This window comes from Falco cherrug, chromosome 6, assembly GCF_023634085.1.
Source record: "Falco cherrug isolate bFalChe1 chromosome 6, bFalChe1.pri, whole genome shotgun sequence".
NCBI lineage: Eukaryota > Metazoa > Chordata > Aves > Falconiformes > Falconidae > Falco > Falco cherrug.
The window spans coordinates 34,058,747-34,075,669 of record NC_073702.1 but is presented as its reverse complement, the minus strand read 5'-3'; the positions used below and the strand labels follow the sequence as shown (position 1 = coordinate 34,075,669).

General features: G+C 42.7%; 1 protein-coding gene across 2 annotated transcripts in view; it reads left to right on the top strand.

Moving 5' to 3' along the window:
• The window catches only part of LOC102050935 (protein LYRIC), a 30,811-nt gene extending 21,115 nt beyond the window's left edge, over nucleotides 1–9,696 (top strand). For both annotated transcript variants that reach the window (XM_055714512.1, XM_027814765.2), the window contains 4 exons: nucleotides 4,804–4,913; nucleotides 5,626–5,745; nucleotides 7,164–7,293; nucleotides 7,767–9,696. In XM_055714512.1, the coding sequence (XP_055570487.1) occupies nucleotides 4,804–4,913; nucleotides 5,626–5,745; nucleotides 7,164–7,293; nucleotides 7,767–7,822 (416 nt within the window). In that variant the 3' untranslated portion in view covers nucleotides 7,823–9,696. The remainder of the gene's footprint in view (nucleotides 1–4,803; nucleotides 4,914–5,625; nucleotides 5,746–7,163; nucleotides 7,294–7,766) is intronic.
• Nucleotides 9,697–16,923: the final 7,227 nt, after the last annotated feature.

Here is a 16,923-nt window from a genome sequence, read left to right as displayed (position 1 = left end):
CTGCATCCCTGAACAACCCGCTGTAGCTGTGCCTGCTGTGAGCAGTGGGTGGGACTAGACGGTCTCTAGAGGCCCCTTCCAACCTCAGGAATTCTGTAATTCTCATTCTGTCATCAGTCATTGTCTGCATATTAAAACAATGAATCCTCAGCCATCTAAGCCTTCGTTAGCTAGGGGTATTCAGTGTCTTGGAGCTGAAGCCACATGGTTAGCAGTAATGGCTGCAGTCCCTGCAGTCCCACCAGGTGGCTGAGGTGGCTAGGACTCCTCCATGAGAGAAGGGGGCCCCAAAGTGGGCAGCTTCTTTCATCTTCATTTTTTCCTGCTCATCTTTAGTGTTTGTATACTTTTCATCCCTGCCACAAAGAGAAAAGAAAGGGAGGTGAATCTCTTCTGCTTCTGGTATAATTCACTTTATTTTTGAGCCTGGGAACTGCTCTGGTTTTGCTAGGCGCTTTTCTCACTTGTTCTGCAGCGTTGTTCTGGATCCTCCTGCTCTGCCTCCCGAGCTGTACTTCCAACGGCTTTACTGCTAGCATGTATTTCCCAATACTGCCTTTGTGCACCTATACCATGCGTCTGCTGCTGCCCCTTTGGTGATATTTATGTAATTAATCTTAGCTGTCTTAAAAAACACGTTATAAGCTGTGGCTGGTTTTCCTCTTACAAAATGTGTAACCCACACAGTGCAGCTGGCTGGGCTGTTTTAGAGCACTTGTGTCTGGTTCCAAGGCAAGCAAATGCTAATTTTATCCCATGCGTCTGCTTCTGAGTGCAGTGGACCTGTTTTAGGCAGCAGTGCAAGGCAGTCTCAGAAGACTCATGTTCTGCTTCACAAATGCAGCACGTCTCACGACCATGAGGGCTGTCTTTTTACCTGTGACTTGGCATCTTCCCAATGAATCCTTCTTGATTGCCAAGGCAGATTTTCCCTGGAACCTTCAGAAAGCTCCCATGTCTCTTGACTCCCATCCTTCCCTTTGTCCTGGGGTTAAAATTAATTTTAATTCTTTTGTGTCATGGGATTAGGAAGCCTCTTTCAATTAAAAGCAGTCTTCAGTCTGGGACTTATTTTTGCATCTACTGATTTATGCTAGAGGAAGGTGCCAAATGAGGGACTCCTACACCCAGCTGGTGGTAGCCATAATTTTGACCTGTAACATATAAATGTAAGCTTTAGACTGGAAATTGTCTATCCATTTGCACTGAATGGATTCCACTTGGTCAACAAGTGAGGGCTTAGAAATTATTTGGTTAGAACTGGGCTCTTTACACAGCCAGCTGCCCTTTGCAAAGGGATGGGTTTTCTACAGCAGCCACATAAGGACTTAGTGCCATGGACAATATGCAATCCACTGAGAATTTTTCCCGGCCAGATGAAGGGTTGCTCTCTCTTAAGTTTTTGTTGAGCGTATTGGGAGAGAGCATGCCAGAGGCCTGCTGATAGCACAGGATCCAAAACTACAGTTTTCTCCTTCTCAGTGGCACAGACTTGAGTTTTGCTGCAGTACTTTCCCGTTTTGTTTTCCATCCAGGTAATTAGGCTCAGCCTATAGAGTACTCTACCCTTATCTATTAGATGTTGTGGAGAACCTGGTGACTGTCCCTTTTGACCAAACCCTGCTGCTGCAGGACCCTGTTTGCCTGCTCTGTGACCCCTCCCAGGGTGCAGCCAGCTGCTCACTGGCATTGCCCGGACAGCTGGAGACCAAGGGCATTCGGGTGGTCGGTGCTGGGATGGACTTCCTGCCTGCAGGGGCAGCCTCCCTGATCTCTGAAGACACCTTCAACATAGTGCCCTTCAGGACCTTAAAGTATCTTCATTACACGGGGTATGTGGAAATGACCTTGGCCCTGAAATGCATGCTCTATATGGGACGTGTTTGCTGCCAGCAGGGAACAGGGAAGTACAGCTTTGTCTGGGTAGGGCTGCTGGGGGACTGAGGTGGGTGGCAAGTAAGAAGCTAGTTGGAAAATGGCATTTTACAGGACTGCTTTTGTAGAAATGAACAGCAGGAATTATCAAGATGTTGGTCTATAGATGTGTGGGGAGAGATTACCTCCGTTAGTGCTAAACCCACCAGGTGAGCAGGAGTACATGCTGCTGCACATCCCTTTTTGTGTTTGTGGTTTTCTCATACTGAAGGAAATACTGACCGGTTTAGCCTGTGAGAAGATTTATGACTCAAGAGGAACCAGTTGCTGATACAAAAATACCAGAGAATATTCAAAGTTTAAAGACATTCCAGGAGATGTCACTGTAGAAGGGAAATATGCCACACAAGAGGAAAGGTTTTAAACCAGTGCTCTAGGATAAGTAGGTTTAATCCAATTTTCCTATCAAATCCAGCAAATTGTGAAGAATCTTATATTACCCTTAATTTTACTCTGGGTTGATTTTAAACACCCCTGGCACATAATGCTTTGGGAAGAGTAATTCTGAGATGAGGCAGACTCACTGCTGCCTGCCTGAGCTTCATGCCTACCTGCATGACAAGGACGAAGCATGAACGTAAGCCCATTGCAGGAAGTTAGCCATTAAAACGATTTTCATGCTTAAAAATAAGTACATAAATGTACTTTTTGAGAGATCAGAGGTTAAATAAGTGAAGATGAGAGTGGTGGCTTCCAGTGTGTCTTCCTTAAGTTACAGTCCATTTTGCTTGCACACCCATGAGAGCATCCATCGGCAGAGCTGCTGCCATGCAGCTCGGGAGGAACTGTCATTCTGGAAGTCTCGGTGCCGTTTCACCAGTCCCTGCATCATGCTGTGTACCTTCCTGGTAGCCAGAATTTGTCTCCTCACTAGCAGTAGCACCACAGTTTTGCTTTTAACTTTTTGCTGCCAAGACACACTTGTGGTATATTAGTGCAGAGGCAGAGTGTGCACCACATGGGCTGAGAAGCTGGGACTTGCTGTGTCCTCACCCTGATGTACCTTGTGGCGTAGTTATGGGGTGGGGAGTGCAGGCTGGTATTGCCTTCAACCATGACAGATAAATTGTCCAGAATTTGTGAGCCAGACCCTCAGGTAGCCTAACCGGGGAGAAGTGGCAGAAGCATTTTGGTGGTGGTATCCCATGCTACAGCTTACACAAACTGTTCTTCAGACATCTAACTCATTCATGTGTATTGTGCATCTCTCAAATCTAGGTGCATTCATTTGCCTAAAAGACTGGGGAATGCATTCCAAAATACTTATTCCTATCCCTTTTGAAGAAGGAAAGAAATACTGTCTATGTACAGGGCATGGATTTTAAACTGAGAAACTTGAGCAATGTTTATAATCATGTTTATAACATTTGGCAGCAAACTGGACAGAGGAACTTTTTGGAAACAGTTTTCTTTTATCATCCCCAGCATGCTTTTGGTTTGGCCCTGCTTCAACTAAAAGTTTTTCCATCTAGTTTAGGATTTTTTTGTGTTTGTTTTTATTTTAAGAGACATGATCAGCTAAGAGTTATTATTATATGTTTTGTTTTCCAAGTCTTTCTCCCTGTTAGGATACGGCTTAAGATTGTTACAGTCAAGCTATTAAAAAATAATCAAGTAGTCCTTTCAACATCTTCTGCTGATTTATCTGGTTTTTTTGCACGTCATTCAGTTTGGGCAAAGGAATTAGGCTGGTCTGTTTTGCCTTCTTGCCTGAGGGTCATTTGCCAGTGCTTTGCAGAGAGGCAGCTGACAACTTGTGGCCAGATTTTCAAAGGTACCAGAAGCTGGCAGATACAGAAACCTAAAAGATTTTCAGAAGTTTTTTGCCTAGATCCCATGAAACGATCAGAATTGATGCAGGCTAGGTGTTACCTATTTCATGCATATTTAGAGTTGCATGTTAGGGAGCTTTGGAAATTATGCCGTGATGGTGCCTTTCTGGCTTACATTCAGGAAAAGAAAATGGAAGAGGGAGATGAGGTCAAAAATGTACTTGGTTCTGTTTTTTATAGGAAATAAAACACCAATGAGAACATTAACGAACACACAAATCCTTTGCTAATATTACTCTTCTATACAAATAATTCCTGTAAGGATGGTGTGTTGCAGTGAGTAGAAGAGCCTGCTGTGTCTGTCGGTGTTTCTGTACGTGCCTGAATCCTTCTCCATGAAATTAAAAGAAAATGTTTGAGAAGCTATGCTATTAATTTTGTAAAGCTTGTTTTCTTGAAGTGCAAGCTGGAAGGACTTTGTTCGGGAATATGAAACTCCTTAACACCAATGTAGCATTAAGAAGCAGGTATTCTTTATTGCAGTGCTGGATGCAGGGATCACTCCACCTAACGTGCATAGCTTCCTCCTCTCAGGTGGCTTTTACTATGCAGTACATGTATACATATTTAACAAATTTCCCAGAAAATGCATACATATTAATGAGATTACCCAATACTAATTATAGTATTTGCCCTCCCCCTCGTGCATGCCCAGTTGTCCAGGGCAGGTGTCTTCGGTGGTCTCAAGGGTCTGCAGATCTGCCCACTCCTCTATTCAGTGGGCTAGAGTTCTCCTTTGAGGTCCCCATATATGGTCTTAAACCAGGTCATCTCGGTCTCTTTACTCTTTCTTGGCCTGGAATTGCTGGCCTTGGGCCGGTTTTCCTTCATCCTTCAGTGCTATCTCTTTGTGAGAACGTGAATTTATTGCTTACGAGTATACAAAGATTAGTTTCAAACAATCAAGGTATACCAACTGTTCAAACGTAGGGTGCACGAGTACTTCTAAGTTCTTACGATTAAACTTTAACCCTTCTGTAACACTAGGAAGTAGTATGGATTTCAACATAACTCATTCATGTGCTTGTCCGAATAGATAATCCTTCAGCAATTGACCTGGACTCTGACTGGAAGGCTCCCACGGAAGAGTGGGGAAACTGGACAGGAGATGAGGAGAAGCATCAGATGGAGGACGAGAAGAAGAAGGTGAGTCAGTGGCGTTGATGACCCGGGGAGACCTACTCCAACAGGGTCAGTCTCAGCCAGACTGGAGTGTCCAGTTCAGTGCTGGAGCCAAGCTCCTCTGGTCATGGGGGATTTCTCACACTGGAAGGAGATGCTTGGCGTGGTCACTCCACTGACCTGTCTGAGATAGCTGGAGCTGGTGGACACACCTGCAGGACATGTGAGATGGTTTGGGGGGAGTTGGCTGGTTGTGGGAGTTCATCATCTGGGTGGCATTGCTGTCCTGAGTGGCAAATATTGGGTGTTCACCACACAGCGTGAATGAACTCTTTCTACTGCTGCTGAGCTTCCTCAGTACTGAAAAGAGGTGTTGAGTCCACAGCTGACACTAATTTTCACACCATCTCAGGTGGCTGGGACATATTTATTTATTTAAGTGAGAGGGTTTGCTGAAAGTGAAACAGTCATAGCTTGGATGGAGAGGTAGAAGCAGAATGCTCGCTGTGTAAATGCTTTCTAGAAGTCCAGGGAAATGGCCCTTTTTGGCAGCAGTGGGAAGAGTGTACTGAGCTTTTTGCAAATAGCTGTCTTAAGCTGAGGTGTGCACCTTATCCAGAGAGATGCCCTGCTTGTATGCTGTCAGCACACACTCCTGGAGGTAAAAAAGTTTTCCTGAAAAAGCTATGAATCAGCTGTCCCAGGCCTCCACTTATAAAATCTTTGATGCTTTCAGGATTTGCCAAAAGGCAAAGCAGGCATTCGCTTCTGCCTTTCTGGACTCGAAAGCAAAACACAGCGGAAGAAGAAGAAAATGGAAGTGAAGGAAGCAAGGGGTGGAGCTGGACTGAGGCATGTGAGTATTTTGCATTCCCAGAGTAGCTCTCATTTTCCAAGAGCAGGATGATGTGGCCTAAAGGGGGGCTTTTCGTTCTCTTCATCTTCTGGCTTCCTCTCCTTTTTTCTCCCTGCCTCCCATAAGAGAAGGGTGAGCATAGTAACCAGTGCATTTTTGCAACGTGGTATTCCCTAACTTGTTTACAGAAGTTTCATTTTGCAATGCAAAGAGGAGCAGATGGTTTTAATCATGGGAAAAAAACCAAAACTTTCTTGGTCAGATGCACTCCAAGTTTAGCATACAACTGGGCTGTATTTTATTTACAGCAGAAGGTCACCTGGAGATATTAACAGTAATGCAAAGGTGGCTCCCAAAAGCCAGTGAAGATAAAGCGAGACCAACATTATACCAGTGAAAAGTTTACTGAGATAAAATGTCTGAGTGCAACAGAGAAAGGCTGTGGAAAATGTCAGCTCATTTGGGATGGGAAGTACAAAGGAACAGAGTATTGACTGGGTTTTGGACCAGTCCTGGGCCGTGATGTCTTTGCTGCTCAGTGAAAGGAGAAATGAGGGGGGATACCCCCAAAAACATCCTAATTCACTTGCTGCTTAATATGTTGCTCTGAACTCATATGGCTGTATAGTATCATTTGTGTTCCCCTCACACCCACTGTGGTCTCTTCTGATCCTTAGGATAATTTTGCTCCCTGAACTCCTGATGCTCCCATTTTAAGGGAAGAGCTTTTAACTAACTCAATGACCACAATCCACATGATCATTAGGACAGCCCATCAGTTACCAGAATGCTGCCAGGCCACTCTCTCTCTTGCACATCCAATTAGTTGCTTTAGCTTTGTATGTACCTTAATGAATAGTATTAATAGTGCTGTTCAGACTCCTTAGGACAGCATTGTTTCTTCTGCCATGTTTATGATGGGCCAGAAGGAGTTCGTATTGCACGTCAGCCCCAAATGCTGGTGTCTGCTGCTGTACAAGCTCATCCTTCAGAGATGGACAGAAAAAAATGAAATTGTTTACAAAGCCAGATATACAAAGTTGCTCATCACACTCCTTGTGCTACCTGCAGTGTTTCTGCAAACTGTGGTCAGTCACTGGGTGCATCTTAGTCTTAAGTCTCACTATACAATTACAGTACTTCCACCTCAGTATATCTTGTTCTTCTGTTCGCTGGAGAAAACAAGGGGAAAGGTGGTAATGAAAGACTATTTCAACATTTTAATCCCTTATAAAACAAATAAACAGGAGGTAAGTAGATGACATGCCAGAATATTCTAATAATTTAAAAACTAATTTGTCCTGCAGTTTCTTTAAATACCCTAATTCCCTTCAATAATGACATTTTCTCTCATATTTTATACTTGTATATGCTTCGTTTAACTCATAACCTTAGTGAAGCATATTGTTTCAATTAAGCTGCAGCAAGGTTTGGAAGCAAGAATGGAAGAAGGCCCAAGGGACTTGGTATCTATGGAACGTAGCAGTGATGCAGTCTGTACTTCCTTCAAAAAACCCTTGGATGTTGCTAATAATTCACCCAATAATGGTAAGTGATTGTTTTTGCATATCTGATGAACTTTGGTTTCAGAATAACATGTAATCTGAGAAGTGAGAAGTGTTCACAACTGCATTTTTAAGTGAATATGTGAAATGCTTCTCCTTTAGCTGTATGTATTAGTTCTTAGAGAGGCTCTGTAATACTTAGAGGTTTATCTATGACAAATGGCTTCCAGCTCCTGTCAGAGTTAATAACCAAAACTATTGCATTTAGTGGGAGCAGTTTTTGCACAGTGCTTTTAAATGTGAACCGGAAGCAAATGTATGTGTGAGTGAGTCAGAGCCCACTAAAAACATCCAGAGCCCTTCTCATGACTTTGGATTACCCTTGGAAGTAGGCAGCCCTTGTAAAACACCTCTAAGAACCCCAAAATACCCTTCTTCAGGTGAAAAACCGCAGTTCCCAGGGACACAATTGCACATAGAAGGTTTGTGCACTGGGCCCTGTTGTTTATATGGCAGGTGTACCTGGAAAAAAGGAGAGGAGGAAGAGGAAGAAAATGAAGAAAGAGACTTGAGGGAGCTGCGCAGCTGCCAGAGTGACAACCCAATGGGGCAGGCATGCCAGTGAGCTGCAAGGATTCTGCTTTCTGAGATGCTGCACTGAGCCCCAAGTCAAGAGAGGCTCTAGGAGACCTCCCAGCGAGAGGAAAAGGAGAAGAGGAGCAGTGAGCCAGAGAGCGTGAGTGTGTGAGAGAACGGAGAGAATGAGCACGCTGTGCACAGGAGGTGGTGTTGAAACAGAGTGGCTGTTCACTACAAACTGCTGCCCTTGATTAAAAGATGTTGAATGGGGTTTGACTGGTTGCATTAAGTCTTTTCAGTTTTTTCAGTCATGTTGTTTGTCAGCTTGTATATGTTATATGCCATTGTAGAAATGGTCGGAACGTACCTGACTGTGATTGTACTTCAGTCCCGTGGAGGATCCACCAGCTAGTCTGGTCTCCTCTGGCATTTTTGCAGAGGTGCTCATCGACAGGCTAGTAACGTACAGAAGCAAGCACTGTTCGGAGAGAAAGGGAGAGTAACATGGATCATTCTCAAACCTTCTAAATCTTCTAAATCCATGTTGGCTGCTACAGTCAGACTTTTGCCTCATACTTTGACATATTTATACGTTTCACGCCACATCAGGCTAGCTTGCTCCACAAGGGAAAATTTCTAAAGGATGTTTTAAACTTATTTGGAAAGATGGTCTAAACCCTTTCTTTCTCCTCAGATTTCATGGTGGGCTAAAGTTTAAAGTCTGTATGTCCAAAGCATGTTGTATTTGTACTTATAGTAGACTGAAGTAACTTTTGAAAATAATTTTTCTTAATCTGATGTTTGGAAGTTTTTATTATTTTGCTACTTAAATATTCTAATATAAACTAAATTTGTGAATGAAATTTTTACAAATGTAATTTTAGTATTTACTGAAGAGTGTGTATTTCTCATTGTCAGAGGATGTATAGTATGGAGGAGGGAATGTGTTACAAATGAATATTGCAGTTTATAAACAGCACCAAGCTGACACCAGCGAAAGCTGAAGCTCTTTATCCCTAGAGGAGCTGCAGCTTTGGTGGTAGCTGTGAGGGTTTCTTCAGACAGTCCTGAGACTGTGCCTCCACCCATCCTAGAAGTGCTGCCTCGAAGGATGAGGTAGTGATTGTCAAATCTCCATCTGCATTCAACTTTGTGCCTTTGGAGATTGTGTGGGAAGATTAGTAACACAGATGAACATATGCACGTTCATAGGCATCGGGCTGATGCTGGGAAACTCATTTCATCTAGGACACTGAGTAGCCAGGGGTGTTAATGGCTTTACACCACTACAGCAGCACTCCTGTTTGCATCATTGAGCTAGAGACCTCTCTGCTTCTGCCATCGCAGCCACCCAGTCCCTGATGCCGGCTTGTCTGAGCTTTACCTGCAGCTCAGTGCTTTCACCTGATACCCTTCATCTGTTGCATAGCTGACAAAGCAGCTGTATCCTTCAGAGAAGCAATTAATTGCAGTAATGTATTTGTGTTTGGAGTTTAGCTACTGTATCTTAAAGGGCAGTTCTCTTGTGCTGTGGTTTTTGGGGTAGCTAGCTGTACAGTGTGCCCTGAAATTGAAAGGGCTGAATAGACCAAAGAGCTGTTACCTGAAAAGTAAGTGGTTTGGAGCAGATGCATAACAAGAAAATATATGGCCTCACTGGAGAAACAAGTACAGCAAGTTCAAAGATGTAGAAGATGTGTTAATGGGTATGTGGGTAATGAGTAAAGTTCTGCTATCTCTGAAGCCAATGGAAAACATTCATTGACCTCATTGGGGCCAGGATGTTTCCCAAGGTCTTTGTTTAGCATTGAAGATAACCTCTGTTGTTCAAAAAAGAGGAAAAAAAAAAAAAAAAGAATAGAAGAATGAAGGAGATAAAGCTCACAAGATCTGTTGACTCAGATTTCTTCTGCTTTTTTTCTCTATATCTGCTTGCAAACTTTTTGATGTCTGTGTAATTTTGTTTTATTTCAACGTTACAGTATTTCAAATGTTCATTGTTTTTATAATAAAAAATAAAAACTTCGCCTGAATCACAGCACTCATGAGCAGTTTTATTTAATTAGTTTATATGTGTGTGAGTAAGAGCACATGGGTTTGGCTAAAACCATTTCATTTTCAAGCTTTTTCAAGGTACTGTAAATGTTCTTTAAGAGATTTCCGTAATCTGAACCCTTTTATGGTTAGGAAATCCTCGTGACGTTCTTCTCGTGTTGGGGTAAAAGAACAATCAAGACCTGTAACACTGACACGTTGACTGCAGTGCTGATGACAAGCAGCAGCAAATTAAAATCCCCAGTTTTTCTGTCAAATTCATCAGTACCACTCTTACTGAAATCAGCAGTATCAGGAGAGCTGTATTTCTGTTCTGGCTCCAGTTTCATAGATGGGAAGTCATCACTGTAATACAGATGGGCTCAGTAGTTTATAGCAGCACATTATTTAAAACCCCATTCTAATGTAGGCAAAGAAAATACACTCCCACAACTAAATACTGTTGGTTGTAGGCTTCCCTAAATAATTGCAAAGCTGTCTTCAGGGCAAATTTGGTGGCAGTGTACTGTTTGTGTGATTCATCTGCTGTATGGGTACCATTGCTGAGAGCAGTGAGGTAGGGTATGTTGGGTACCGTTTGGTTGATAGGGCTGGGGTAGTGCCTGGAGCCTTTCAGCGCTGCATCCCCCAGCACTGCTGCTACACAGGCTCCTGGGGATGGGAAAGTGTGCTGAGGGTCTGGTACCTCAGTGAAAGGGCTGAGTTTAAAAAAACAACCAAACCAAAACACAAAGCACTTAGCAACTGCTGCTAACTTCCACTTACTAGTCTTCAGAGGCTGAAAAAACATCACTCAGCTTAACAAATTGTCTTTGCAGATGGCCAGTGCCTTTGAAGAGCAGACCTTTGCATCCCTTAGGAAATTCCCCGTCCTTTCATCACTGCATGTTCAGGCTATTTCCTGGTTTCCATGTTTTTAAGATGTTTCTCCTTCTCTTCTGTGGGAATTAACCATTCTGCACAGATCATCAGCCTGTTATGCTGCTTCTGGCACCAGGAGCATTAAATGAATGGGCTAGATATGCTCATCCTCCTAGTCTCTGATCTTTACTAGCTGGAGACTGGTGTAAATCCTCAGGAGATTCAGCATCCCTCCAGCAACTTGTAGCATTGCTTGTGCTATAGCTGAATGTTTTTATTCTCCATGTAACTTATCCCTTAGAAGGGTAAATCTAGAGTAGTCTCTATGGTCATTCATCAACCCAGTGTAGTCTAATTGCCAGTTCATGGGCCAGATCCAGCTGGCTCTCCCTGCCTTCTCCCTAAGCAACTTATTAGTTGCTTGAGCAGCACATGCCTCAGGAACAGCCAAAAGCTCTCACTGCACTTCAGACAGCCCAGCAGCTAGAAATCAAGCCCCTGGTGCAGCCACAGCATGGGAGGTGGGATAAAGTGTAGCTATAAAAATACGATCTTGTTAGGAGCAAGCAATTAATTGTTACAGCAGCAGCTGCAAACGATGAAATACACTGCTCAACTTTCTCTTAAACTCAGTCTGCTCCATTTTTGTAATGAAGCTCTTTCTTGTGGGAAGCCTTTTGAAGGTGGAAGGTTGGCTATACCCCTACTAACAGGGCCACATCCGTAAGCGATGGGTCTGTGAGTATCTCAGGCATTAAGATGTGGTTGATGCTGTAATTGATGAACTCCTGACCTACAAAGCTGTGTTTACTCACAGGCAGACTGCAGTATGGGGACGCAGAGGCTGAAGCTTTGCTTCACCCTCAAACCATGGTGTAACACCATCAGGGCTAAGTGGGGCAACCACAGAGAGGAATTCGGCCTGCTGTTCTGTAATTATCTGTAACTGATCATTGTCAGTAATTATGAAGGTTCCACCCAATCTGATGAGTGGCACAGCTGACATATCTGCACGAGCGGAATATCAGACATGCTAATTGCTTGACAGAATGTAATTATTTACTGTGCTAACAACACAGGCCTGCTTCATTATACTGCAGATTTTCCAAGGGTGGCTGGCTGCCTGTGAAGAGAGAAGGTTTTTAAGTCATGGGCTACAAAGATCAGATATAGGAAGTCCTGTCCTTCTGTGATTGTACTGAACCACACTCCAGGGTCTTTTCAAGGCAAATTTCCAGTATGTGCCATCCCTGACATTCAGCTTGACAGATGCTCTCATCTGCGAAGGAAACATCCTCCCATACTGAAAGGACACTAATGCACTGGTCTCACAAACAAACTCCCTGTGTCTTCTTGAGAAAAAGCCAATGTAACAGTAATTGACCCTTGTATCATCTTATCAAGAGACTATTAGAAACTTGTTAAACTTTATTTCCTGTTGAACTTTGATTTCTCTTTGCATCCACTATTTTCCTTTGGTGGTGGTTCTGTGTAGCACAAGTTGCAGAGATATGATAAATAACTTTATCGAGAACTTTTGACAGCATCAGTTGTCTGCCACTGTGTTCCTCCTGGAAATCTTTGCTAACGTCCTGAACTGCAAACCCATTCAAAGAGACAATGTGTAAAGAAAAATGACCTGAAGGTAACTCTTCCTACTTTCCTGAGCAGGTAGTGTTCAGGTCCTCAGGCTCCTCCTGTTCACCCTGCCAAGATTCATGGAGAGGCAAGCCCAGGCTGAGGGCTGGAAGGGAGAAACTGCCAGTAGATACAGGACATTTCCTGTTTCCAGCGCTCAGTTTTGCTCATGTGAAAGTACTGAGATACCTGAAATCTGAAATGTAATGAAAGTACAATTTTAGATTACATTATTTTTAGACATTTTTATAGCTCCTCAGCTGTACGAAGGCTGCTATAAATGAACGATGGCTCTTTTAGTTTAGCAGATTTTGATTCTCTAAATGAATACAATTTTTATTCAGTGTTTGATATTCAGAAAACCTGAGCGTACAGCAAGTAACACAGAAATGCGGTCTTTGCTAATAAAAGATTTACATCATGCCGTCATATTTTAGCTGCTTTTCTAACCCTGACTTTCTGATCCATCTGTTATGAGTAAAAAGGTTTGGAACTGAGTTAAACTGACTCTTGCTGGTAGAAGATAATTCATATTGTTAACAGCAATCAGCTAGAACAAAAAGTACAGAAGCTTGGAACATTAGATTAGGAATCCCGAAGTGATGTTGATTAATTCAATAAACAAAAGTAAAATCCAATAACCCCAAAACTCATCGTGATACATTCTTATTACTTTTTTATCTCTTTATCAAGAAACCACTGAACTCTGAATCAACTTGTTTTCTTCTATCAGAATCCATCTTGGAGAAAAAGGCTGGTAAAATTTGTTAATGCTGACTTCAGGATATCCAGGATTTCACAGCATGAGTCACCAACAGGGAAGTTTCCCTCCTGACTAATTTATTTTTATGGTTTTTTTCCCTTCATGGATATGTTAATGCTTTGCTTTTACTCCAATACGTTCTTATCATTTTTAAGGAAGCAAAAAGCCAGTTCATGCTTCCAGCCCAGATATTTTTCACATCTTCTGCACCAGTTCTATTGATTTTTTAAAATTCTGTTGAAGGGATCTGTGTTATATACTGCAGTATTGATGTAAAGACATTAGTCTCTCTGTGATGTTGAAAAACAGCTTTTTTTTTAATTTAAAAATGCTTGATCAGTGTTGAAAATAACCAAGTCTGAAAAACAAAGCCACCTTTCCTCTTTTTCTTTTTATATTTTATAATGTAGAGTAGCAGACACATGCATAGAGAAAAAAATTATAGAAAAAAATTATAGAGGTAGCTTGTTACTACCCTTATAGTCAAGGCTATTTGGGATGGAAGAACTCCAACATGTCCTGCACTGCACCTTTTATTTCAAGGCAAAGAAGCCACTGGACAGGAGACTTGCTTGATATTCCTGTCGCTTTCACTAGCCTTTGTGGTAAAATAAGTTTATTTCACTGTGCCTTAGTTTCCCCAACCCCAAGCAGGACGATATTTTCATTATAAAGTGATATGAACTCTGCCTGTGAAGGTTACGTGCAATTATCAACTTATGGTCGGTAGGTTCCCTTCACACACGCATATAGAGTAAATGCTGAAGCAGAATAACACCTCATCTTTCATAAGCAACCTGGCAATAGTTCAGTGCATGCAAAGGAGAAGTAATGGTTACAGTGTAAGTCTAAACCAACAACGTTTAGCCAGGATAGACTGTAGAATGGCACAAAAGGGAGAGACTGTGGAATTACAAAAATCAGCATAAAACAGTGTTAGTGCTGCCTGTTTTGACATCTTGCAGGTGTTGGACTTAGTATTTTCAAGCGGATGAAGAGGAATGCAACCTGGCCTCGCATTTACCTGATCCTAGCCATTTTGCTGTCCCATGTTTTCTTTTCAAATATGATTATTCAAAAACATGTTGTGTTTGGTAAAACATTGTCAGGCCCTCTCAAGACAGAAGTTCAAATCTCTTGTCTAGACATGGATTTTGAAAGACCTAAAACTAGTTTGGCTAATAAGGAACAAAACTCCTTCCCTCTCTGCCTGCTAGGAGGGAAGGAGTTAAGTGTCATGCTGGTAATCTGAATCATTCTTCTGCAGCTGCTTCTGACTTGCAGATAAGTGTAGGGCTTTCTGCTCTTAGTGTTGTGGAAGTGGACAATTTGCTCCCACAATGTCAAGGTCTTTTTGGTATTTGGGAAGAAAAGTTTATCACCAGTACTTTCTGTCTCTTGGAGATTTTGCCCTGGCTACTGCCCATAAGCTGAGCTTCAGAATTTTCAATATATTTAGCCTCACAAATCCTCTTTGAACTAGCAAATGGGAGAGAATTAAGGCTTAGAGAGAAGGAAGTATCTTGCCTGAGGTCATCTGGGCTGCTTGTGGCATGGAAGAAACGGAATCTTTCATCGAGGGTAGGACTAAAATCATTAACCTATTCTCTCTTCCCCAAGTACATGAAACAATGTAATCATTCTCAAAATGCTCTTTTTTTTTTTTTTTTTTTTTTTTTTTTGAGAGAGAGAGAGGAGGAGAAAGTGGAGCGGTTTTTCTATGCCTACTCAATAGTTCCACATGAGCCTATCCTGCTGTGGAAAACTGCTTTGTGATGTTAAATGACATTCACATTACTCTTCCCAGTATCTTTGTTGTCTGCAGGGTATAACAAGCAGCGAAGCTCAAGGGAATCACATAAATTTTTATTCTGAGCCTGGCTGACAAAGATATGAACACTTAATTAAGATTTCTTTCATTTAATGAAAATAGCCCTGAAGATCTGAGCCTGACATGAGAGCTGCCAGTGATACTAGTGAAGGAAAAGTGTCCAACTGCAAGACATAGTTGGAACACTTGCCCTCACAAATCATTTGAATTGCAAATCGAATCTAGGTGTTTCCAAGTAGATGCCCAAGCTCAAGCAAGTGGCTCCTGCTTTGTCTTCTGACTCACTCTAGTCCTGTGAATTCCTCTGTTGTACAGGGGCAGATCAACAGGAGGGACTCTCAGCTCCACAGGAACAATGTAATCAATTCAGGCGTGCATGGTGCAGAAACAGTTGTCTTAGGCTTCCCAAGGTGCCATCTGTGAGAAAACTGATTTTTTCAATGACTGATTACAACAAAATGCACATTCCTTTTTTATTTATTTACATGCATGCATGTATATTGATTGAAATTAGTCCAGTTTTGCTACATTAAATCAGTGTTGATAATTAAGCATCTGTGCACAGGGCTGACAACATTAGGATCACTAAAGAAACAAGCAATAGTTTATAATAGGATCATTAGAGCAGTCTTAGCAGCACTTACAACATGTTTATTCAAAAATGAAATATGCCCTGGGGAAGAAAACCACCAGTTATGGAACACAGGGGATTTAAAATAAAAAGGTCAGTTTTAAAGCCTTTAAGTAAATCATTTCAAACAACTCAGAAACAGCTCATGTTTAAAAGTATACTAGAGTAGCTAAAACAATAAAATGTGTTAATTGTAGGATCTGGAATATATCAAAAGGACAAGTTCAGTCACCCTCATTACCTTCTCATTGTTCAGAGTGAACAACCTCAGTGTTAACACTGACATATGACGTACGCCTTGGTGTATATATGCACAGCAAATATTTATGGTTCTATGAGTGACTCAAATTGGCCAAAAAGGAAATATTTGCAGCTGCACCAGGGTTAAAATAAACTATGCCTATCTGTATCAACAGCCTAGTCTGCAGAAACCACTGCCTGCCCTTGGGTCAGAGGATGTTTATAGGTCCCGCTTCATATGGGAACAGGAGACTGTGTTAAGAGGTGGAGCAACCTCTTATCACATACAGGTATGAAGGCTGCTCTTGGGTTTATACACATTATTTCTAATTAACACATGCACCTGGCAGCACCTGCAATTTTCAGTGGGACTAATGAAGTAGTATTATTAACCACTCAGAAACAGGGACTTTTGACTTACAGAAAAGGAAAGCATCCCTGTGGACTAAATTCACCTCTCATCACACACCCTTTTAGCATGCAACACATGCTATTAGTAACTTAATCCAAGGAATTAACAGAAAATAATAAGCAAATTAACCCCCCTACAGTACTGGCTGAATTTCAGTGAAAGCCATGGGATGGTGGTAGTATACCAAAACAGGCCACTTCAGGCTCTACTAAGGAGAAAATTACTCCAGTTTTTCTAGGAAGAAAGGGTTATCGCTGGAAAAAACACGGTTTTCCCCGTAGGGTTTTAGTTGCCTGCCTCAGAGGCCGAGTCAACGTTCACCGACACTGTGCTGGGAGGCACCACGACCTGCTCCCCAAACACCAGGCGAGCTCGGCTAGGGGCCTGCTGCTGCGGGATCCACCATGCGGAGTAGCACCAGCCCTGACGAGACTGCGGCAGAGGGCAGGGGCCCCGCTCCAACATGGCGGACAGAGGGGACACCCCGTGCCGCGGGCACCCCTCGCCTTAGGTAAGCGCCAGCCCGCCGCCGCAGGTGAACGACAGGGCGTCGCACCCAGGGGTGCTGTGATTGGCCCGCGGCGCCGCCAATCGCCTGTTCCCGTGGCAATGCGTACGCCCTCCCGCAGGCACACCCCCGCGCCCCCGCTGTCGGCGGCTGAT